General features: G+C 37.7%; 3 protein-coding genes across 3 annotated transcripts; 1 reads left to right on the forward strand and 2 right to left on the reverse strand.

The window, feature by feature from the left end:
- Positions 1-2250: 2250 nt before the first annotated feature.
- LOC139723549 (piggyBac transposable element-derived protein 4-like) lies at positions 2251-7456 on the reverse strand. The gene is made up of 2 exons (XM_071634789.1): positions 7404-7456; positions 2251-6145 (listed from the first exon to the last, which is right to left on the reverse strand). Exon 2 carries the CDS (start codon positions 5933-5935, stop codon positions 4646-4648), a length of 1290 nt encoding a protein of 429 aa, XP_071490890.1. The 5' UTR covers positions 5936-6145; positions 7404-7456; the 3' UTR covers positions 2251-4645.
- A 5483-nt stretch (positions 7457-12939) lies between these two features.
- Positions 12940-15061, forward strand: LOC139723494 (bifunctional 3'-5' exonuclease/ATP-dependent helicase WRN-like). Its single transcript, XM_071634734.1, has 3 exons — positions 12940-13013; positions 13784-13906; positions 14566-15061. Exons 1-3 carry the CDS (start codon positions 12940-12942, stop codon positions 15059-15061), a joined length of 693 nt encoding a protein of 230 aa, XP_071490835.1.
- Positions 14587-26537, reverse strand: LOC139723495 (uncharacterized). The gene is made up of 11 exons (XM_071634735.1): positions 26469-26537; positions 24759-24925; positions 23652-23889; positions 22254-22634; positions 21439-21690; positions 20780-20917; positions 19901-20162; positions 18992-19270; positions 17919-18146; positions 17217-17348; positions 14587-15425 (listed from the first exon to the last, which is right to left on the reverse strand). Exons 1-11 carry the CDS (start codon positions 26535-26537, stop codon positions 15064-15066), a joined length of 2508 nt encoding a protein of 835 aa, XP_071490836.1. The 3' UTR covers positions 14587-15063.
- Between the last annotated feature and the right edge of the window lie 333 nt (positions 26538-26870).

Consider the following 26870-nt stretch of genomic DNA (forward strand, 5'->3'; position numbering starts at 1 on the left):
AATCATGAAGAATTTTCTACAAGTACGCACAACCTTCTCACATCTTCCCTCTCTGTCTTTCAATCTCTCTCTACTTTTTCATATATTTTTTTTCTGTTTGAAGTTAGCTTTTACACATGATTTTGTGTTCAGGCAAAGACGCGAAAATGGAATAAAGTGTATGTCAACAGCATCAATGTATACAGTGTACAGACATCAAACAAAACAGATGTAATTCAGAATGTTTTGTTACAAGATTCCTAGTCTTTCTTCGTCGTGCAGCTCCGCAACATTCAACATCATCTACGTGGAACTTTCTCACACGTCTCCTATCTTTTTCCCTCTCTCTGTTTCTCTTTGATTTTTGTTTGCATGTTTGTTTGTTTGTTTGTGTGTTTGTTTTTAGCCAAGATGTTTTGTCCAGGATACAGATGCGCGAATGTTAAAATGAAGTGTATGTTAACTACATCAACTTATACGGTGTATGAATACATATGTATGTATTTCTGTAATATAGGGGCGAATTATGCGATCAAGTGTATGCCAACTACATGAATGTATAGTGTTTAAAACATATATCAATGTCCATTATATAATTATACAGTATTATGTATATAATATATATACATGTATTATATATATATATATATATATATTATATATATATATATATATATATATATATATATATCTTGTAATAAAGTGATTCAGAACTGCATATATATATATATATATATATATATATATATATATATATATATATATATAAAAGAAGAAAGAGTGAGTCCATGTCGTATTTGAGACTCTTTCTTCTTGTAATCACAACATTCGAAGTCCAACACGTGGAAAGTTCATATACATGTATATAGATGCAATTCTGAATTCACTTTATTACAAGATCCCCTTGTTTTTCTTTGTCAACTCCAGAATATTCAACATCAACTTCGTGAAATTATGAAGGATTTTCTACTCATAACTCATTTACATCTCTCTCTCTCTTTGTTCCCTCTCTCTGCCTTTCTTTGATTTTTTGTTTATTTTTATGTTTAGTAGTTACTTGCTACCCATGATTTCATGTTCAGGATAGAACGATGCGAATTATGTAATGATATGTGTGTCAACAACATCATTGTAAACAGTATATGTATATTCATACAAATACACACACACACACACACACACATATATATATATATATATATATATACACACACACACACCTGTATATATATATATCTATATATATATATATATATATAGAATATAGAATATAGAAAAATGCAATTCAGAATTTGCTTTATTGCAAGATCCCTTCTTTTTCTTCTTTTTCTCTTTCTTTTTCTTCGTCAGCTCCATACCATTCAACATCACCTACGTGAAATTTTGAAGGATTTTCTACGCACAACTTTCTCACCTCTCTTTCTTTTCCTCTTTGTACTATCATTCTCTGATGCATGACATATCTAGTCCTAGCACACAATTTCCAATGTCATGTACAAATCATTCATATCAAAATCAAAAAGCAATGAACAATTTAATCACTACAAAAACTTAGATGTGTTTATGCGTTTATATCAGGCAAGATTTATTTGCTGGTCGATATCGAGACCTCCCATGAAGTACTGCATTCTTCAAGTCTCAATGTATGATATTGCCAACTCATTATACAGTGGTACATCACATATCTGTTTGATTTTGTTCTGATTTACAGTTACAATGGGGCTTTATGTATCAGCATGACATGGTGTTTGAGTGGCAGTAACCAAGAAATTATTGTACACTTGGTACATATACGCAACAATGTTTGCATTACATATCTCTCATCCATAGAAGTTTGTGGATGACGAATTGATAGGTCATGATATGTTGAAAAGAGCAAATTCCCATTGAGAACCAATCTCATCTAATATCTAAATTGGCAACATTGAGCACACTACTGCGTGAAGCTACAATTGTATGAACAACGGTGTGTGAGTGTGTGATGCACCATCAAATTCCAGTTGCATGTACATGTGTATACTTTCAAAATTGAACACTTAATTACCATAATTACTTCAGTCATCTTGAACAACTTCAATAAGTCCATATTGTGGAGGACAATGTACACCAATGTATACAGTTGAAAACAAGTATATTGTCATATGGTGAAAGTCAAAGAATGCAAACATCAGAAATGTCATATCACACTTTAAGACCTCTTGTGTGAATGCTATTACATGCAAGTTGCAGACATGTATAGTTTAAAATTTGCATTCTGAGTTACAATTGTATGTATGAAGAGATCATAAGAAATACCATATCACTATTGCAAATATTTGTCCCAAATTACATGTACACCAAACTGAGATGTATACAGTATTTACAGATTCACTAGGCAAGGTTCATGTTTAGTGAAAGTCACACATGTAAAAGAAATCAATTTTGCAGTCTGTAAGTCAGTGCACTGATCAAAAAATGCAAACATCAGAAATGTCATATCACACTTGACCTGGTGTGTGAATGCTACACTGTATTACATGCAAGGAAAGTCACATAAACAAAATCACATTTTCATTTTGTAAGTGTTTGTATCACACATGTATGAGGAAAAACATGAGGGATATCATACCACTCTTGATCTCATGTGCTATTGCTTTCACACATTGATTTCACACCAATCTCATTTGCATAAGATTTAGATTCATGGTAAAAGTCACAAATGTGACAGAATCAAATTTGCTTCCTGTAAGCTTGTGGCATGATCACATCAGAAATCTCATATATCACCTACAATGTACCTACAATTTGTGCACTGTACATAGCAAAAACATCAAAACCTTACACCACACTTGACCCAGTGCGTAAAAGATATCACATCCAAATTACTGTAAGTCACACACATGTATAAGATTGAAATTTGCCATTTGTAAGTGTTCTCATGATACAAAAACATGTACTTAAGCATTAAAATTACCACATCAATTTGACCTTGTGTGAGAGCTTTTGTACACTGCACCTACATGTAAAGATACACATGCTTACAGATGCACTGCGCAAAGTTGGTGAAAAGTAAAAGTCATACATGCCTATGAAATCAACTTTGAAGTGTGAGGCAGTGTCCTCATCAAAGAAGGCAAACATCAGAATTCTCATATCACACTTGACCTGGTGTGTGAATGCTACACTGTATTACATGCAAGGAAAGTCACATAACAAAATCACATTTTCATTTTGTAAGTGTTTGTATCACACATGTATGAGGAAAAACATGAGGGATATCATACCACTCTTGATCTCATGTGCTATTGCTTTCACACATTGATTTCACATTCATCTTATTTGCATTTAGATTCATGGTAAAAATTACAAATAATGTGACAGAATCAAGTCGCTTTCTGTAAGCTGGTGGCATGATCACATAACAGGGTACATCAGAAATTTCATGTAATAAAGTCACAAATATGAATGAATTCAGCATTTTCAAGTGTTCTTATCACATACATTACAAGTAATGCAGGAAACTCAGAATTCTCATATCACACTTGGTCCAGTGTGTGAATGCTTTCACATGCAAGTTAAGTCGCAGACGCATGGATTCACATTTGCATTAAGTAAGAGTCTGATCATGCATGTATGAAGGAAAACATAATAATAGCACTTTGAAATTTTGACGGAAAGCTTTTGTAGATTGCACACACAAGTTGTACAATGACATACAATAGTACATTGCATACAAAAAGAGTACATACATGTACATGTATGTATTTACAAATTCACTATGCAATGTTCGTGTATAGTGAAAGGAATCAAATCTGCAGCATGTAAGTCAGTGTGCCTATCAAAGAAAGCAAACATCTGAAATCTCATATCACACTTGATGCAGTGTGCTAATGCCATCACATGCAAGGAAAACGGAAAGTCAAGTACATGCATAGTTTCAATCATACTCGAAGGAAGAATAACATCAGAATTATGTCTCTTTTGATCTTGGGCGTGAATGCCCTGAATATTACATTGACACATACATTGCAGAAGTGCAGTGTACATCCATGTACAGAGAATTATTTGTTCATGCACATACAGTATTTATGTTTAAAAAATGTTTAAAAAGTCATGCACATGTATGGAATTAATTTTGCAGTCTGTAAGTGCTCTCATCACACGTGTATCCATATTCTGATCAAAGATGCAAACATCTGAAAAGTCATATCACACTTGAGTCAGTGTGTGAATGCTACCACATGCAAGGAAAGGCACAAAAAATAATATGATTCAAATTTGCACTCTGCAAGTGTTCTGATGATCATCTATTAATGCTTTTGGAAACTAGCACTTGCATCAACTCGTATACAGACTGCATACACATATTTATCGTGACAGGGTTAAGTAAATAAAGTGACACATTTATATGGAATCAAATTCAAAGTCTGTAAGCGACTGCTTGGATCAATGAAAACAAACATCAGAAATTTCATATCACACTTTACTTTGAGTGTGAATGCTATTACATGCAAGTATGTCAAACACATGTATCCCCATCAAATTGCCATCTGTGAATGTTTAGATCACATGTGAATGTAGGAAAACATAAAAAAGAGCAAAATACGGAAATGAAATTCACTTTGAATACTTCAAAGGAAACATTGCACAGAGACACTTATAGGTGTACGACGCTCGAATGCCAACATCATTCCTCATGGCTGTTGCTGTAGTGAAGAAGGGTGTGGTACGGCCGAAAGCATGTAGGGTGGAGTGCAACTTCGCAGGGAGGGCAGAAGTATCTTGTTTCTTTTCGTGCTGGTTTACACACTTCACACAGGCGTGTTGGACTCTGTTTTTTGTCAGTGGATGGTATTTCTGTGGGCCAATGGTCTGAGGTTGCATATTCCAGGCGGGTGGGATTATCCCTGCGAAGTACTGGTGAGGATTTCTTGCCCCTTGACGTTGGTTTCGGCCTATCAGTGGCTTGCATTTGACCTTCTGCCAGGAGCTGCTCAATTACGTCAAGCACAAAGTCAATATGGGTACAGGATTTCCCGGTGACTGACTTGAACACGATATAGGCATTTGTCATCGCCAAGTCACTCAGATGAAATACCAGTTTTTTGTACCATTTCAACGATCGGCGAAGATCAGCATACCTTCCAGTCAAAAAATCTGAAACATCCACAGACCCCATATGTTTGTTGTAGTCAATCACCATCTTTGGCTTACGAATGTTTTCTCCTGTCCTGCGGTCTTGCTTGCCTGTGTCTGCAAACTGATTGTCGTGCATTGTTGACAGCATTGCAAAAACTCGTTTGTCTCTCCATATCATGCCTAAGAGCTCCTTTCCTTTCATGAACAAGCTTTCCCCAACTCGCAGTTTTGCACTGTTTTTGTTCAACTCATTAGGCATATTTCGGCGGTTGGCTCGAACAGTACCACAAGCATTAGTTGAGCATCGGAAGAGGGCCAGAAAGAGGGTAGGACTCGTATAAAAGTTATCCATGAAGACCTTCCTGCCTTGATGCAGCAGTCCAGTGAGCATACTCATAACAAGAGCTACAAGTCCTCTGTGATTTCTCCATCTGTAGTTTGATTTGCCGGTATACAACTGGAATTTCCACGTATAGCCGCTCTGGTCGCAAACTTTGTAGGCTTTCATTCCGTACTTGGCAGGTTTTTGAGGATTGTAGGTTTTGAATGATAGTCTTCCAAAAAATCGAATCATCCCCTCATCGACGGACACAAATTCACCAGGGGTAAAAACTCGCTGAAAGGCTGCAGTGACCTTTGCATAATACTTGCGAATCTTGAATAGCGGGTCTCTGTTGTTGTCATCTCTCGCTGGTCGGGCATCATTGTTGCAGAAGTGTAGGTAACGCAAGATGTCTTTGAATCTGTCTCTGGTTATCGACTTTCCAAAGATGGGTGTCTGAAGAATGGACCGAGTGCTCCAGTACAGATAAATGGCTGGTTTCCCTAAGACGCCCATGAGGAGACATACGTAAGGCCCAGAAGATCTTCAGTTCCCCTACAGTCGTCTTCCATGCTGGGGCATCACCATCTCTGCACTGCTTCGCATATCGGTTGGTCTCTTCCGCCATGTCTGCAAAGACTTCATCTGATATGAAGCTCTTGTAGCAATCTAAAGGCCTTGTGTCATCTGCGTTGAGCCCACAGTCTGGATTAACTCCGGGGGAGCCTAGATATATAGAAGCACACGAAAGAGACAAAAACAGATAAAAAGATAATGAATATGTCAGAAACTGAAGATGTCAGAAAATAATTGAAAAAGAGGAAAAGGAATACAAGTATGCAAACAACTATGATAAACGAATACATTGTAGATACAAATACAGCATATGTCTCTTATTAATCACTTGCATCAAAAGGTCACTTAATTTGTTGTTGTTGCTGTTGTATGACAAGTTATCAGAAAAAAAAATATTGTTTTGTACAATATTTGAATAAATTGTATTTATGATACATATATTGTTACAAATACAGTACATGTATTTGAACGACACAGTACGTGGTATAAAACACTGATGCTCATGAGAAGATATGGGAATGTATGTGTGCACTTTAATTTTGCAAATTTTTTTGAGCGTCAAGATTCGTGAAATTGAAATGCACGCAAAAGTTTTTGTCTATGTTATAGGCATTGAATGTTAGGGGCAACTCACAAACACTTCATGCCAAGAAAAAGGCCATCAGCTCCAATTCGCTAAAATTTCATGATGCAAAAAATGTCATGTTTGACAGTATAGCTTTGACATTAATTCTAAAAATTACAACAAAATTTGCTTTAATGAAGTGATCATCCTGATCTCAAAAAATCTTATTACAACCAGAATTTCAATGCTGATTGAATCCATTACATGGGTTCAATAATGCCCCCAATTGGCAGCACTGAAATGAGCTATGTGTGTCCCTGGTTTTCTTGCTGACAGGCACAGCCATGCAAAAAATGTTCAACAGAAAAGCATAACTGCACAGGGTGCAATCATATGGGACATTACCAAGGAAGTGTACCTACACTCCCCATTTTCTGGCTTTAGAGCAAAATTCTACGTCATCCGTAAAGATAGATGAAATATGTCATTAGTTTTTTATGCATTTTACAAAGTAAACAATACATCTAGGTGTAAATTTGTGACATTAGTGGGGATGCAGTGCAATCCTAAGTATTCACAATGCCATGCAACTGGCTGCGCCTTGTGCATGTTGCATCTACTCAAAACTTACAACAAACCTTTTAGAGTGATTTTGCTCGTCTCGGATACTATGTTATTACAACTAAAATTCACAGTAAAGTTGTTTACACCTAGTAACACAATGTCGCATTTGTTGTCAACACAGCCTGTTGAGAAAAAGATATAATATCATGATTATGGAGAAAAACAATATAATTCCATAGCTGGAATATCAATACATATGTAGGCCTACTGAATACTTACCTCTGAACTCAAAGACAGTAGGACCCGGGCCATGAGCTTGAACTCTTTCCCAGTTGATCCGTTCCTCAATGTCGCCGTCATCGATGTCTGAATTTTCGCTGCCATTGTTGATGTCTGGACCATTGTCATCCAAAGCATCATGGAACTCGGCCTCTGCCTCGTCACGGAACTCTGCCTCTGCCTCGTCACGGAACTCGGCTTCTGCCTCGTCACGGAACTCGGCTTCTGCCTCGTCACGGAACTCGGCTTCTGCCTCGTCACGGAACTCGGCTTCTGCCTCGTCACGGAACTCGGCCTCTGCCTCGTCACGGAACTCGGCCTCTGCCTCGTCATCTGCATCATCATCATCATCATCCATGTCAGACGGTGGTCTGATGTCATCTAAAACGGGCTGTGGTGCATTAGGAAATGCTGCGTCTGCTTCTTTGAAGAGTCTCCTTCTTTTCTTTGCAGGGGGCTGACTGGCACAAGGAGTTTCTGTGAAGATAGAATGGAAAAAAAAAGAGATGCTCTAGTGCAGACTACAATAAAGCAGATACACAGCATGAACACAGAACACTACACCATATTTCAACTCTTGTCTTTTGACAAGACTGCCATAAAATTGCAATTTTACATTGTCTTGGGTGGATATTTTGTACAAACTTACTATTGTCTACTATGCTGTTCGAACTGTGAAAAAAAGGTCATGATTGATTTGCTTTTAACTGTACATATTAAGGCACAGGGATTAATCACTTTCTTCAGTGGCAGGATGCTACCTACATGTAACTTCATTTTACCACCCTCTGCAAACTACATGTAAACAAGCACTTGGAGAGCACAGACCTGGATTACAACTCATTTCCACCTAAGCATGCCTTTACAAATTCACCAAATTTCCCAACATGTATAGAATTTTTTGTTTACATCATCAGCCTCCTGCAAGTGTAAAGTTCATTGAAATCTGTTTACAATTTTTTTAATTATTCTGGAAACAGACAAACCAACACAAGCAAATTAATAACCTCCTTCCTTCGAGAGGTAATTAGAATCAGAGAAGTCTGTCAAATATATTTGAATAAAAGTTCATTTCCTTTCTGATCTCCTTCACATACCGGTACTACAGTGTATATAGGTTTGATAAGAAGTAGTACAGACATCCCTAATGGCTGTATTCATATTTGTTTCCATGCAATCTTTGGACAAACCTACCCACATGTTCTTACATGATACCATAGGGTAATAATGATGCTTTTTATGAACAATGAAAGGAAACTGCCTGTATCATCCTCGACCTGACCCAAGTCAAATGGTAGTGACAATAATTTGTTGTTGTCACAGTATACCGTAGTAGTAAGCAAATTACTGGGATGAAATTGCATTTGTTTCACCTCGTCCAATAATCTCTCTACAATGACAGCATGCCATTATATGTGTCTTTGTTGAACAATAGCAGACACACTAACAAACATTGGTAGTTTCCTGAGCTGAGTACAAAGCTGTAGAGGAGAAGTGTTGTCAACGGTATACGGGTACGGTAGTCACCACAATGCCTTCTGTACATGTACGCGTACAGTGGCAGTGCACATGCCTGGGCCTGCATTTTCACTGTTGCCACACGATTCTGCCAACCGTGAGAGCTCTTCTAATTCTAAACAACATCTTGGTGGACTACTGCTTGAATCTTGATGGAGTAAATCCCTATATATAGCAGCTGCAAGCACGCACACACAGCTAACGTTAGACTGGAAATTCCCATTTATTGATTTGGCATGTGAATTTAGAATTTTAAATTTAATAACATTAAATCAGATGAAACTTAAGTGAAAATTGAATTATTTGATAATAAATACATTATTTGTTGTAAGCTTATTGCTACAACTATTGTACACGTGTATGTCATTATCTAACTGCGACAGCCGCCACACGCAGTGTGGCGGCTGCGCCGTGCTCCCATAAAAGATCTTCATGTTGAACAAACGGGTGCCTTTGCGGCGCTATATTTCCTTAATTTTTCAACAGAAACTACTAGGAATACTTACATGGGTCGATGAAACCTAAATGACTATCATCGGCGACTGTTTGATGCATTTCATTGCTTGTGATGCACAAAATGATGTCTTATAAGCAGCTCACCGATGTTCACAGAATTCACAATCACTTGCACAAGCGCACAGAATACTTGGGAACTAACATAAGCGAAACTGCGGGGAAGCCGCCAGGACCGCGCCTGGCGGCGCGGTCTCCGGGGCTAGTCATTATCATACCCAGAGCAATAAACGTAGTCGTAGGCCTACACAGCACAGAGGCAAAGCAAAGGCATGAGGATGTTTACCTGTAAGTAGGCAGTCTGTATAATTTACTGACTATGTGCTAGGGCTACTCTTAACCCCGTCGCGGGGCGCTGTAACACAGTAACAGCGCCCCGAAGCATCCCATACGATTTTTAGGAAGTACTGCGACGCGTACAATTCTGTCACAAACTCACCGTTCAAAACGACACATGGATTCGCAACAAAAAGCCACATGTTGTAATACCATAATGTTGAATATTTTAGCCGACTATGTATTGCTCACCATTACCTCCGAAAACAAGAGAAATCGCCATCATCTTTGCTGGAACCCCACTCGACACTATCGACACTGCCGCTCGCCATTTTGAAAATATCACGTAAGTAAATTGATCTGGGCATGCGCAAATGAATATTCATGGTTACGTCATCTGCCATATATGTACATGTACAATGTTGCTCGTAGTTCTCGGACCATTCGTAGAGTATCATCATCATGGAGTTCAAAGATGCTATCAAGGAATTAGAGGAGGAGGCTGGAATTAAGTTTAAAGAGGAGCAGGTAGAAATAATGGAAAGCACAGTGAAACAGAAGGACACCTTAATGATATTGCCAACTGGGTTTGGCAAGAGCGTTTGTTTTGGTTTCCATCACCGAATCTTGGATAAAGTGAGTATGCAATGGCATCAATAAGTACAGTGAAAGTAGCAAACTGAAGCCATACAGGGTACTAGTTATGATTAGATATTTCAAATCATGATAATGATAATCATTATATCACTATCATAATCTTATATAATTTATCAAGCAAGGCAGGTTCTGATGACATAATAATATTAAAATATCGATCAATTAAAGCAAGCATGGTTATGAGATAAGGAAAAATGATTATTGATTGAACACGAATAGAAAGGCTTAAAAAAGCCATTGCCGGATCAAGCAAGACAGCATCAAAAGAATAAAAATGTGTGAATGGGGTCTACAATTTATCTTTCATAGCAATAGGCCTACTGATTAGACATTTATCATCTTACAGTTTAACAATTTGACAAGTTTAACTATTCAACAAAATTCTGTTAATCCTTTTAATCTAGTTCTATTTGTAGGATAGTGAGATATGTAGGCCCTATATTTTGATCAATAAATTGTTATTTATGATAATCAGCTAAGTTTTTATTTTCAGAATAGATATGTCATGTTAGGCCCCATACAGAAATTGAGTATGCATCAACTACATTTTATGACAGATTGAGGCAAGATCATACACTATGAATAATATGAAGAAATAGACATGGAAGACTGAATTTAAAATTATCAATGCAGAAACACTTCAGGAGGCACACTGTAACTTCTCATAATTTATTCAGACTTTATCGTCTTTGTAGCAAAATACAATTCTTCTTATGTACGAATGAAAACTTCGTATAGCTCAAAGTTATATGTAGAATACAGCTGTCTATATATTCACATCTACAAATGTACATTTCTGTCCTTTTCAATAGATACATCCCAAAAAGCGCCACATAACAATAGTTATTACTCCGCTGAAGAGTTTGATCATCAATCAAGTCATGAAGTGGCGAGAGGAGGGGGTGTGTGCAGTAGCTCTTTTGCCTGCAAGGGAGATGACTGGAGCTGACACTGAAGGTGAAAAGTCTGCTTATAACAACAACAGCATCCTGCATAGAAATTTGATGGTCTGAAGCAGTATAAAATCTCATCTTTTTATAAATAAATGAGAAATAGACTTTTCATGCAGAATACACACTTTGATGGGAAACAAGGGGCCCTGAGGTGAAACATCACATGCCAGACTTCATACACAATGATAAAAAATAGCTGAAATTCACAGATGACTTGTAGATCAATATTGGCTTTCTACAGGAAAAGAGCTGCACAGAAGAAGAAGCTATATGGTTCCCAAACAAGTCATACACATAATTTCAAGTGAGAAGATATGGCTTCATAATAAACTTATTTGCAACACATCGATTCTACACTTTTTGTTTCACATTTCAAAATGATGCTGATGTATGAATAAAAGCTATGAAAATAGAAAGAATCTTTGATAGATTATTGAAACTGTCTATTTAGACCACTCAGTTAAACTCTCTGTTAAACTTTCTCTGTCTAAAATATTATCAGGTATGAACAAGGCACATTTCCAGTTGATTTTTGCTTCACCGGAGATCATTACTTCTGGCGTATGGTGGGAGTGGCTCAAGAAACATCGCCAGAACATCTCTCTTGTGGCAGTGGATGAAGTACATTGCCTTTCCAAGTGGTGAGATAAAGTCCTCTTAATTTCAGACCTACCGAGTATATGAAATTCACAGATAAAATTATCAGATACTGACTGCAAGCAAAGCAAGACAAGTTCACATACGCTTTCATGTTCATGTATATGCCCCCATATCAAAACAACTGTTTCCCCATTTCCTGCATTACCCAGGTAGATGATCCTTGGCTAACTGATGCTCGTGTCTGTCAACCATTATTACAAGAGCAATAAACAGGGCAAACAATGGCAATAAAGAGATATTCTTGGAGTGCCAATCACCCCCACCCCCCCCAGCATGCCTATGAGTGGAATACCTTTCATATTACACTAGTTACATTATTCAAAATTAATTTGTAGTCTACTAGTATTACATAGAATCACTGGGGGGGGGGGAGGAGTGATTGACACCTTCAGACCCATTGAAAAGTTTATACTTATCAAACATGCAAACATATTTCACATGCAAAAAAAAAAAAAAATTCCATGGTCTCAAGAGGGAAAAGGGAAAACAACCCCTCCCAGACCCTCCCCTTGTCAGCTGATGAAACCCTAAAGTGGCAGCAGAAGTTGCACTGAAGGCCCCCCCCCCCTTTTTTTTTTTTGCTTGTTAGCTGGTGAAACCCCGAAGTGGAACCAGAAATGAACTGCCCCTCCCCCATTTTTAAAAACGTGGCGCCAAACCGTCAAAACGCACACCCTCCCCATCCCACTCCCCTTGATTAAAGCTGGTGATGATCCTGCTTACCAATCTATCTACTTGATTTGGTTAAAGAGTATGTACATGTACATTTATTTACTCAGGTAATACAACAGGTCTTAAAGCTTTTATATATATAGATAATTAATTCATGATATTTTGTTTTTATGATTCTAACTAAATCAAGGGGAAAAAGCTTCAGACCAGACTATCTGAGAGTAGAGAGGTTGCGCAGTATCTTGATGTGTCCATGGATGCTGATTACAGCTACTGCAACAGACCATATGGTTGAAGAAATCCTAGAGCTTCTCCACATGAAAAGATCACGGATCAACATTTCTGCAACAGTTCCTGACAGGTACACAAATAATTGTTGCTCAATCAATATGCTGAATAATGAGAAAGTATCAGTCAAAGAAGATTGATCACAGTATTGCATTAAAAAGTGATAATAGAGTCATGTATAGTGAGGAGCATACATCCTATGTCAGTATGTAGATATTTTTGACAATGTCTATCTAGAGTGCATGCGCATGTATTTCCCTGACAAAAATAGTAAAGGAGAAGCGTATATGTGTAGCTCATAGTGTCGTACATTACAAACAAAGTGATGTTTTGTTAGCACATTTTATAAGATGCCATATTAGGATTAATGCAACTTTTTGATCACGGGTAATAAGCACACAATTCCATTTACATTTAATTGCACAATTATATCTGATGTATATATGATTGCACATCTGATCAGTGGCATTGAGATCTTGGTGGTTGTCACTTCGAGTTAACATGTAATATGTGTAACTCATTTACCTGCATTTCCTCCCTAAATATATGGTTTACATCAGCAAAAACTGGTACCAGACTACTGATAATCTGATTCATGAGATAGAAGTTGATCAAAATGCTTCTGCAGCTACAGTCACTAGAGTCACTACAGTGCTGACTCTTACAAAACCTTTTGCAACCACTGACAACAGGCATCCATTAGGCATATGTTATCAGCAGTCATCTACCAGCTTGAAACCAGTTTCGGATTATGTGTGACCATATACATGTATTTAAGAACATAAATCTGCTTGATCATGAGGACACACCTAATAACAAGTATTTAATTCATGTTAATTGCAGGCCAAACATCCACTTGGATATCCACAACTGCAGCTCCAGAGACTTCACAGAATACCTCTACTGGTATTTAGAACTCCTCAAGGCAAACCAAGAACGGACACCCAAAGCAATCATCTATGCACGGTACAGCATATCTCATGAATGACACTTTCACTTTTCGGTGATCTGGGTATGGAGACTTATGTTATATTATGGCACTGGTGTGGAGTAATCCTGTCCATTCCTAAAATTCTTTCTGACGATTCTCATGAGATTAATACACAGATTAAAAAAAGGAATGTCCGGCATCATCTGCAGGGTAATGAACCTCCTAGCAAAACCAAAATCAAGTAATCTACATGACCTGCTTCAAAATGGTCAAGGTTCTGAAAAGAATTTTGCTCAAAATAATAGAAGACCTTCATGATATCATATATATTCCTTTATCATGGTGAAATTTAACCACATGACAGCATATCAACACCATACAGATCTATAACGCTGATATGCAATACTCTTTACAATTGAACTCCTTGTTCTACTTCATATTTCATGATTCTTGAGAATTCAATCATTTAGGTTGTGACCATCTTGAATGACTTTATCTAACGGTGAAAGGCCATCACACACTATTTGACTTCTAGTCCCACGACTGACTGACTTTGGATATGAAATTAACAAGCATGTTTATTCTGAGGCTATATACTGTGATTCATTTAAGATCCAAAGTTTGTCAGTCATAGGACCAAAAACATATATAGTGTGCCATGGCCTTAATATGCACATTTCAAATTATCTTACAGCAACATCGACCACGTGGCAGAAATATGGGCATGGATCAACATGGAGATGGGGTTCAAAGATGCTGATGAGAGAATCTGCGAAATGTACCACGGAAGTTCCGACACAAACAGTCAGCTTCGCATCACTGAATCATTCAGAGGCATCAATAGCAGGATCCGGTGTGTTGTCGCAACAGTGGCATTTGGTTTAGGTATCAACGTTCCGGATGTTGAGTTTGTGCTACACTTTGGCGTTCCGTCTGACATCTTGTCTTATTGGCAAGAAGTGGGACGTGCTGGGAGGGATGGGAGGACAAGTCAAGCTCACATGTACATTTTCCCAGGTGCCCTGAATTCGAGATGGACGGATGAGCAATTTATTGACTTGATCAATGCAGTCTTGAAGAAGACAAAGTGCTTCAGGAAGGGAATCCTGGAGTATCTCACTGTTAAAGAAATGCGTGAGAGCATTCAGTCTGGCCCTGCTCACTCATGTTGCAGTGTCTGCGATGGGTAGATTCATGCCTTCTTGGATGAAGACGTAATGTTTTTCCACATGTCCAATTTTACCGAAAGACTCTGCAACTTTTCACCCAATTTCTTTGGATTTTGCATCATACATCTTCCTTCGAATGCCCCAAAGCCTGAGTGTTCCCTGCCTGGGATATAGTCCAAAAGGGCATCAGCCTGATATTCTTCAGTGAAGCGTCGTATGTCAGCGTCATATAAATCTGTCCTCTTGCCTCGAGTACTATCTTCCATGTCAACTATGCCTGCACCTGTAAAGAGGGCATCAAGGTCCTTTCCAAAGGGCCCACTCATTTGTGCGCATCTGGACAGTTGTTGTGGTGTAGTACTTCCCCCAGATGACTTTACCATTCCTGTGAAAATTAAGAGAGCGATGTTTGTCATGAGGTTAATTTATCGTATTGAAATTTAATATGTGAGGTTTTCATGCCTCTGCCGCAAGAGACACACTATTTTCAGTTTCTTCAGCCATACTTCTGTCCAGCTGTCTGTCCATCATTCTGTCTGTTCGTCCTTTGCCCATAATCTATTTTGTGGACAGCAAAACTTAACCATTTGAAGTATTTTAATAAGATGTTATATGAGTGGGCAATGTAGTGGTTATCAACTTTTCAGTGCCCCTGCTCAAGGTCGGAGATCTAGGTCATATTCTTACATTTCTTTTCAAGACGTATTGTAAGAAACATGTAAGTTGTAGGCATACAAGTCGCAATAGTAGCATTTCTGATTGTTATTGTTTATATTGAAACAAATTTTTACCCTTGAATACAATAGACAATAAGTATGTTTTAGCTAAAGTAAGTTGTGAATCAATACTTAAACTCGAAGCCAATACTAAAAGGTATTATTTCTTCCAGACATTCCTAAGCATTGGCCCATTAATCGATTGTGAACAATTTATTATGATATTGTGTGTTGTTTCATATTTACTGTATGCTTAATGCAAAGTGTATAAGAAATCACATGCAGTTGGATTGATCATGTGCTTGAACAAGACCCCTAAAATGTCCGTAACTTATTTATGCCTCCCCCATGAAGTGTCCCTGGAGGCATTGTGTTTTCAAGTTGTCTGTCCTTTTTTTTCGTTATCATTTTGTGGACAGCTTAATTCTAAAACCATTTGAGATATCCGATGGTATGTCTATGTCACTTTTATGTGAAGATGCTCAAGGTCAGAGGTCAAGGACAAATGCTCAAAATTTCACTGTTTCCAATGTATCTATTCCACGCCTGAACATATTTTCTAAAAACTTAGTGTATACATATACTACCCAATGAAGATTCACTTGAGAGAGATTTGGGTTATGAGGTCAAAGGTCAAGTGAAAATATCAACATTTCATTTTTTTCTCCATATGTCGGAAATGGTTGGAGGTATGATACTTACAGCTGCATGGAACTTAGCACACATGCATGTATTGACTGGCAGTGACTTTCTGGGGAATTTTCAATGTATTGTAAAACAGAAATGTTGCTATGGCTATATAGTAGCCATAGTTACATTTCTATTTTACAATACACTGAACATGATTTCTGATAAGTTTCGGTTTGATGGGTTTGAAATTATTTCCTTCTTTTATGTTTTTGGTGCATTTAAATTCAAGAGCTCCTTTTCATCAGAATGATAGCAGGATTGTAGGTCCCTATAGGAGATATAATTTGATTACAGTTCAACCAAATTAAAAAAGTGTGACCCTTCTTTCTTTGTTGATTATGTGCTAAGTCAGTGGTGTGGTAGACATAGTGTATTTTTCCAGGCAATGAAGTGACTAAGGACTCCAATCCATACAGGCACCTGGTAGAAGATAGTGCATTTCCATTATAATAAACATGGTTATAACAAAATTCCGGTTGCAAGGAAGTAAAAAAATTCAGGCAATAACATCATCCACTCTATGTTTTTTTTCAGTGCTTTTTGTTCTGTTACAATGAAATTTGGATGTAACAAAAAGAAAACCGGTGATTCCAAGGACTTTGTTATAATGAGGGGTCCACTGATGTATGTGCCAATTCTCTGTCACCTTTCAATAACTTTAGAAAAAAAGCTTTTGACAGCAATACAAAAGAACTGGCTGTAATTACCTTCTACATCTGAAGAGAAAATTAAAAGTTTGTGGAGTATAAATTAAGAATTATGATATTCACCCACATAATCCAAGTTCATGAATTCGTTCACGAGATCCAGTCCAATGTTTCCTCCACGTCTCCCTTTGGGGTTTGCCACTCTATTCCACACAAAGCTTAGCTGAAGCTTTGGATCAGCAAACCCTCCAACGCCTAATTAGCAATCAAAACACAATCAATCACAGAAAGGGCTCAAGTTTCTATAATGATCTGTAGAGAAGAAACAATGAAGTGAAGCAACTGGTGGGGTAGCTTGTGGTATTGCCAGCCCTTTTTTGTTACCTTGTTGTATTACTAAGTACAAGATAAAACTGAAGATAAAAGAAGAATGACATGGGGGCACGTGCTCTCCTTCACATATGTTTAAATAGTGTGCATGTACACTGATCAATTATATCAAGAGCAAGAATGAAAGAACAAACATTAAGCTGCATTAGCATCATATTGGACAGTGTCAAAAAGTTTGTCAATCATAGACCAGTACATGTGTTCATGTTTGGTTGCAAGGAGTAACATTTTTCTCATCTGAAATGCATTGACAAGATATTGACTTAATTTGATAGCATGAATCAATGCAGCAGCATCCAATCATACCCATCAAAAAGTTCCATTTCTGTATTTCATTATCACGATAAGTATCACTTTCAATGAAAAAACAATTCCAAAAGCATGTACAGGTTTATCATAAACTTGTCATTCAATGAAACACTGTCTAAAACTCACATGCAAGAAAGTAATGCCCATTTATGAGATACTTCGGATGATTCTTCAGATGGAAGTCAATCATATCTGCTTTCCAGTCATCTGTCATGGCTGGTCCATCACCTTCTCTGACTGCTTGTCGTCTGACAAGGTGGCAAAGTCCTTCATACATGAGAGCTTTGGTGTGGTTAAGTATGTAGTCATCATTTTCAGCCCCAAGACTGCATTCATCTGAACAGTACCACTTATCTGGAAATGAATACAAAATAGAGAAGAATAAAAAGAAAATGAGAATGTAGAGTGTGTTATGCATTTTTTACTGTGTTGAATGATAGTACTTGGAGTAATTGTGAAGAGAACTTGTATGCCTGCCATACAAAGATTTGAATTTGCATTTGCTTGGGTACCTTCAATTGTTGAGCCTCCTTGCTCCCCTCTGGTAGAAGGACCACCATCATTTGAAGTTGGCCCTTTGTGTTTCTATATTTGTAGTGGTATTTGCGTTTTTTATCTAACATGGTCTTACTTTTTCCACACATGATAATACAACACTATTTATATATCAAGGCTTCACCACATTTTGAAGGGTCATATAGTGTATCTTGGATGTATTATCAAGTTAATATTGATATCTGCATAGAATATTTTCTGAATCCATGGCTTATTTAAGGACAGGATATGTTATCTCCCATCTCCACCCCATATCGGAACAGTTGTACTACACTTGTACATGTAAATATAGACATGCAGGAATGCCACAAAAACTAAGTGTTGCTACAACTCCTTACATAAAAGTTGGTATCTGAGTTCCCTCTGTTAGTCATGAATATATACATGCATATACAATTGTATTTCAATTTCTGTATTTGAGGGTTTTTTTTTCTGTTGGATTTAAATCTTGCCCCTCTACACAATAATAACTTCAACTTTGACTGTGTATCTTGAAATGTATGAGCTTTTATACAGGCATGCACAACAGCTTTCTGATTCTATCAGCATACTCCTGTTTCACTGCAACCCCTCACCCAAGATATGCACGCACACACACACACACACACACACACACACACGAATTTGACATCTATCCTCATTACCTGCTACAGGGTCATCTTTGCTGATGTCGACACAGGACTTGTGATACCATTCATGCTTTTTACAGTGCTCTGCTAGGTGGCATTGCACCATCCCCTCATCTCCAGTCTGACACTTCTTATGGCAGAAGCAGTAGATGTACGAGTCACTGTCTTTACACCCTTGAGAGCAGTACCAGTCTTCGTCAGAATCTGGTGCCTCTTGGAGTCCCACACAGCTTAAATGGAACCATGCATGTCTACATGTCTTAGAGCAGCACATGACCATTTCATCTGACTTCTCTGTTGGTATATAAGCAAACATACAATGGCAAATAAACAAAAAACACTTTAGGGTTATAAAGTGTTTATAGTAACTGTGTGCACAGTTGTATGTGAACTGAATTCAACTTGGTATTATCAGATCTTAATATTTACATTTGAAATCATGTCAGCTGTTAATGCTTCAGTAAAATGTTTCATTTTATTTGGAGAGTGCCACATCACTGCAGTGAGCTTTAATGCCTCGTAAGACAAATATAATAGATTTTAAGTTATTGATATGTAGATTAACAATGAAAATCCTCCCATAAATAATTCATAACACACTAGTATATACTGTGGACATGGAAGCTGTATTATCAACCCTTTTTCTCATTAGGCCCATTTCAGTAACTAGGGTAATGAATGGAGTGTCAACAGTAGGCATTTATGCAATCTGTTGCAATACAAAATGTCACTTCCAATTCCTTCAAGAGCCAGATCCATTCTTGCATCACAGAATATGTTTCTACTCGCAGACATGGTAACTAGACAATGATGAGTCACGTTGTCATGGCTATTTCAAAAGAGATGTTCATGAATTTCCTACCATCATATAAGATCTTTCTAGCCAAACATCAACCATTACACGAATATTCAGATTGAAGTTACCTTTTGTGTTGCAGAAACAGTACCGTAGAGCGTCATCAGGAACATCTCTTAATTTCTGATCAAAACCTGCTGCAGCTACTTGCACATCTCCTCGATCTGGCGGAGCCCAGCAGAAGTCCACCACCCGCTGTGATAGATTAGATAGCCACTTGAGCTGTGCTTCTACATCCTGCTCAGTTGGCAATCCTTTTGGCTGATCCTCTAGTGATGATACTCCGCATAGTTTCATTGCACACAGAACGATGTGTGATTCTGTCACAAACTAAAACGTTGAATGAGAGAATAAGAAATCTCTGAAACATGGTCTATTGAGAGTGAAACTAAGTAAATGTTATTTAGGATGGAAGGGGCAGGAATGATGAGTTAAGTAGCTGAATATCACCCAACGTCCACACATAAAAAAGTAACATAGCCAATCCAAATGCAGTAATTATTTTTTTTCATGAATTGAAATCGTCACAATTTCATTTATGTTGCAATTATCAGTTGTATGAGATTACTTAAAAACAACCAAAACTCAGTTGCAGTGAGCATCAACAAATAAAGAATTAGTAGTTCACACAAAGTCTATCATGGATTTATTACCTACACCAAGGAAGGAGGTTATGCTTTTGTCTGTTTTGATTTGTCAGAGTGCAAAATAACTCAAGTTGTCTACAGATTTGATGAAACTTTACTCACAGAAAAAGTTGAGAATGTCACAAAAAAACGCTGAAGAGGTAATCACATTTCAGCATTTTTTGTATATTTTTACTTACCTATCATTGGGAGTTATATGTGTATAAGTGGAAATGAATTGCTTCGAAGAGGTCTATGCTCTCTGATTCCTTTTCTAGTTTTTGTATTTTCATACAAAAGTTTATATACACTTATATATACCTTATACAGATCCCAGACATGCTGAAAGTTCTCAACTGCATCTCTCTTGAATGACCTGTGATTGAACTCATTCTTCAGTTGAGCAATGGTTCCCCTGTCAGCCAGGCTGGATGCTTGGAAGAACTTGTTGTTTGAATCCTGTTTGTATGATAATGATTATGCATAGTTCATATAATAGGCACAGCTAGGATTGGGTTTGTAGGTGTTTCATGTTAGTGGCTTTGCCTCCCCAACACACTTTACATGTACAATAAAAGGGAGGCACCCGTGTTGGAAACTGTCACCCCAATGCAGAGTGTTCAAATCAGATTGCAATTGAACTGAATGTTTAATTATTTCGTATTCATGAATGAACTACCTGTACATGAGGCCCTTTATTTTTATATGTGGCCTTTGGAAATCTACCATAAATTTCAGAATGAAAGAAAAAAATCCTTTACTTTAACATACCATTACTGCCGTTGTCAAATTGAGCCAATATTTTTTTTCTTGTTTTTTTTTAAAGGCAGGTTGTGAATACAAAAGAAATTTTTTGCACACATATTTCTGACTATCTGCATCACTACTTCCATCCCCAAATTATCAGTTGCTTTTTTTTTCACCAAACATTATAAACATAACATAGGCCTACACAAGTTACCAAAATGGTATATCATTACCTGCACATGGAGGATTTCCTTGTGGAACTCTTGCGGGCAAGCGTAAAATGCCTCCAAACGGTCATCCCACTTTGCTCCATTACTCCTAGCCCGCTGTGCGTGGAGAATGCGCTCAATGGTGAGGCCATCACCACTCAGGAGACATGGTTTGGGATGATCATCCACAACAGGAACATATTTCTGCAAATGCTCCATCACTGAGATCATACCCTGAGTGGAGCCTGGATCAGCGTCAACAACTCCCAGAGTGACCTATATTTCAAAAAAGAAAGGAAGGGAGGAACGAAGGAAGGAAGAAAGAAAGAAAGAAAGAGAAATTGAAGTAATGTTTCTTGCAAAAGTGATGTATTTAATACTATGATTGCAGACCACAGGCAAGCAACATATGGGAGGGTTAATTTTTGGGCAGACTAGGTATTACAATGTATCTTTTTTCTCAGAGTGCTTCCTACCCCAGTGGCGGATCCAGAGGGGGCGCAACCAGCACACGCCCCCCCCCTTTAATTTTCATTAGAAACAAAGAAAATAAAAAGGATAAAATGAAATGAAACCCAGAAGTGGCAATAGTAATATTAGTCACGCCCCCCCCCCCCCCCCCCCCCCTTTACAGAATTCCGGGATCCGCCCCTGCTACCCTCCCCTTCTTTAAAATTGCATTCAAACCTACCATATCCCCACAATGATTACTTTAACCCCTCCTTATGATAGAATAGGAATAAACTACAAAAACATGATTCAAGGAAGACAAGCACTCCTATTTAATGCACATGCATTGAATAAAAACAATTGTGTTACCATGTTAAATAAAAACTTACACATTGAGATTTCTCATCCATTTCAGTAGTATGAGAATGAAGGATTCTGGAGGGAATCTTGTTCTGTAGATGCTTAAGTTGCGTCATGTGCTTGGGTAGCAGGGACTGTACCAGAAAAACTGCTCTTGCTCTCTGTCGCTCAAACACATCAGGAGATGGAAGGAATGTGTATGGATCAAGACTTGCTGCTGGTACTTGTAGAATTGCTGATCCCTCTTTGACTCGATCTTTGACAGCAAAACACATCGTTTGCAGGAGGAACTTGTTTCCATGTCCTTTCCTCTGATGTTTGGCTTCAGTTCCAACCTGTATGTTGTCAATACAGAAGCCATAGCTGTATCCGCCGGTGTCCTTGATCGTCTGCTGAGTTTCTGGTTTTTCCTAATAAGCAGAAAGAGGGGAAAAAGTTTGTCTTTCTTTAACCCAATAAGGCCCAAGCTTATTTTGACCCCTTCCAGGGGGGGGGGGGGGGGCACACATTGTGCTCTATATAATCTTTTTACTATATGATGTATGACTGTCATATTTGGCACTTTATATCAATCATTTTCATTTGCCACAAGTGAAAAGCAAGTAAACCTTCACTATTTTGTAATGGTTGAAATTTATTAAGGTCAACATGTGGGGGCGCTATTCATTACAAGGTAAAGAAAATAATGCATAAGAGCTACGCTGAATTGCTTGGGATAGTTTTAGATATTTGTATCACATTTCATATTTCCATAGTATTGATATTCTTTTGCAGATTTATAATATGATAAACAAATGATGTTAAAGGCAAAACACATAATAATAGGGTAATCTTAAGAAAATGCTGCATTTTCAATTATTTCCATTATATTTCTTGTTTGATGGCTATGTCACAGCGACCATTGTAGGGTAATTCACAACCATAATTACTTCACTTTTTGGTCCTTCAGCAAATTACAGCCAAGAAAACCCCATTTTATCTATTATCATAATTGTTAACTGAAATTGGAACAGAAAATCATGCAAAATCTGACGAACATGGTTGTCAGTTTATGGTTGCCCTGGCAGCTAGTAATACCTGACATAGTTAAATTATATATCAAACTGTTTGCAATAAGATTTTAGGAAAGGTCACCAAATATTGTTGAAATCAGGTAAAGGGTGTCGGAGTGGCGAACAAAAACATTGTGCCCCCCCCCCCCCCCTTGGGCTTTATAGGGTTAAAGTGTGCGGATAACAGGGGGACATGACATTTTCATCTCTTGCTTCTCATCTACAGATGTGTTTATTGGGTGTTGACACTTTAGAGATTCAAAATAATTTTCTTAAAATATTAGTTCTGCAGATCAAGTACATTTTCCAAGCTTTCTAACAAAATAACCCTTTGAGTAGCATTCTACAACTTTTCACTGAAATAAGTTTGCCCACCTGAGATTCTTTCCACTTCCACAGTTCATCATCATGTTTCTTCCCAATGATGTCCACATTTCGTCTGGCTGTGTCCGCACTTTGAGATATCCCCATGTGGTTCAATGTGGTGAATACCTTGTGGCTCACTCGTTGTCTCCAGAGCTCTATCCCAATGCAGGATTGCACAAATTTGTAGATCGGACATTTTGTGTAGAGGACAATTGCAAGTATTTGACCAGCCTTTCGAGCCAGATCACTGCAAAGAAGATTTATTATATCATTTATAACATCTGTATTACCATTAATGACATAACTTTTATTACATCACTGTAATTTATGAAAAATGTGTTTGGTCTTGGTCACTTGTTGCTTGTTCCCAGTAATATTATAGGAAAAGGGAAAAGGATGTGTTTTAAGAACATTAGGCCTATCATTATGAACTGTTCAAACTGGTTATTTTTGTGTTTTATTTTGATATATATGTATGAAAACAGTTGATTGTTACCCGTTGAGACGAAAGAGGAACTTCAGTTTTTTTCTTTTGTTAACCAAATACATTTCATACATAAATAGAACATTCTTTTTCACAGAATCTGTTAGCCATCATTTGTGAATATATTTTGATTTGATTTGATGTATTTTCCACTTTCAATCAGATACAAATTGAAAACAAATTTCAAAAGCACAAAGACAAAGAACAGCAAGTGCAGTGATATTTAACAATGTAGTGTACAAACAGATACAAATAAGCAATTGCATTAAGCAGTATATGTGTATACATACACACAAAAACATATTTTTTTCAGTAAATAACAGAGACAATTGAATGCAGGAGACTGCCATCGTAAGCGATTTAACTTGAAATGGATGGGGCCTCATTAAACTATCCAGTGACACAACTCTAAGATGAAAGTTAGTGCTCAGGTGGATCCAGTTACTGTATATAATTCATTCACTCATAATATGTTATATATACACACATCTCTATTATATTGACATTATGTTCAATTATTATGTCTTGTTATGCTGCTATTATAGGGCCTACCCATAAACAGCCCTCAGGGTTCTCTCCGCAGTTCATAGGTAATTGTCAATAGTGTTGATTTTATCTTACATTATATTTACCTTCTGTTTTCTCCATTTTTCTTGACTGGCATCATTGCCCAGATGCAGCTTACTGTGGCTGGCATGCTCTGCTCTGCCTCCTCCAAGGCTTTTTCCCAGGAAAATGCAGCAACTGTAGTGTGGTTCACTTCTTGCTGAAACGCTTCCAGCTTTGGTTTTGCTTTCATCTGACATTGAAGATGAAGTAACAATCTTTAAATAAATATGCATAAATTATTTTCTGCAGAAAATGAAAATCAGGAAGAAAAGCTGTGCTGAATTAAAAGTGTGAAGAAGAATGAAATTACTGTTTCCTTCTTTTCATCTCATTATCCATCTGTGAAAAGTAAGTGTTTTCTATAGTAAAGGGAGGGTAAAATTTTGTCGTGATGGGGCTTTTGGTTTCCATCGTTTTTATTATGATGAACGGATGCTGATTCTTTTTTTAGTTAGAATCTCTTTGTGGTTATTTGCGTGTATTCAGTATAATGCGAGTCAAAGCACACCTCGAATACAACTAAACCAACTCTGTTCAGCCAAATATCATTACAACCTCAAGTAACAGTAAATGAATGGATAACTAAATAAATAGAATTAAAAAGAAATCCTAATTGAGGTGATAAATATTATTTACATATTTTATGGCTCGGTCACAAAAAAAAAAAAAAAAATTGATATCAAGATAAGAACTGCTACGAACGTAAGTTCGGATCCTGGTCGATGATCTAATGCAAAGGTTTTTTGTTTTGTTTTGTTTTGTTTTTTAACTTCGTGAAAACCCCACTCTTCGTAAGGTGGCCATTATTATGAACCTCAGAATTCGTATACGAACAGTGACATTCGTACGAGCGCTTCGTTCCAACGAACTTTTCAGTGACCCGATAGATGGCAAACTTAGTTGTTACGATTTCAGTGATCACCCCTCCCCCCTCCCCCCCCAAAAAAAAAAAAAAAAAAAAATGGAGAAAAAAGTAATTCCGAGGGTGAACATGTTGTGGGTACCTAGCTGCTGGTGATGAAAGAACTAATAGGCCCATATTTTGTGACCCGCTCCAACAAAAAGATCCAGAAGTCGTCGGAGGATTTTCTTAAAATGACATGACATTATCCCCTTACTCTCCTGCTTTAAGTTCGTATATAACAAGACTAATTAAAGTACTTGGTTGCGGAGATATCAATGATTTTATGAGACCATGTCGACTGAGTGGTCTAAGAAAAGCTAAGAAATCAGCGTTTTGAGAAAACCGCGCCTTCAATGTTTGTTTTGTTCTTTTTTTATCCCCCGATACATGCCATGCACGGATCGATAAGATCACTCCCTCGTTGCTAGGGGCGGGGCCTTTCTGCGGCGCTAAATCTAAATCGTCGGACACTTCTGTTCAGTTGAAAGTCGCAAAATCAGGGCCAAGAAAAATTCTACTCTCTTGCCTTTCCTTTAATCATTTAGCGTCGAAATTTCGGCAGATGATAGACGATATATTAGACTACAAAACCATGTCAAAAACGGAAATTTGATAGTTTTGGCCGATTTTGACGATCTGACGTTAAACACAATTTTCTCGGCTCAGCCGTCAGCGATTCTAGAATCCTTTCGTTGTGGCAAGTCATATTTATTCTTAAATTGATATTAACAGCGATAATAATTCTACTACTAATAAATATAATATACTGTATGCAGCAGCGTCATAATTGTGATGTTAACACATAGGCCTAAGAATGAAAACAGCGTACCTCATTTTTGATCATCTCTGCTGCGGCAGTAATCACTGCTCGCTTTGCGGGTGCAGAGTTCTTGGACATTGTCCGGATGCCCAGCAAATACCGATATGATTTTATAAACCCCACTGCTTTCTCTAGTGGTGTTGGCATAGAATCATCGGGATCCCCGGATGCACGCTCTTCTCCTTCTCCTTCTCCTTCTCCTTCTCCTTCTTCATCTTCCTCTTCATCGCTTGCTTCACATCCAGTGTTCTCAGCTTGACTTCCTCCAACATTGAAATCAAGCTGCTCTGTTTGACTTGTGGATATCTGTTTTTGTGGGGTCGCAAAAAGGGCCCTCTTTTTTGCCTTGGGGGTTGGGGATACTGGCTCCTTATTCTCGCGTAGTTGACTTCTCGGAGGGCGCCGACGAGC

The sequence above is a fragment of the Diadema antillarum genome, unplaced genomic scaffold (assembly GCF_040938485.1).
Source record: "Diadema antillarum isolate AM-2024a unplaced genomic scaffold, OU_Dant_1.0 scf00000192, whole genome shotgun sequence".
Classification (NCBI taxonomy): domain Eukaryota; kingdom Metazoa; phylum Echinodermata; class Echinoidea; order Diadematoida; family Diadematidae; genus Diadema; species Diadema antillarum.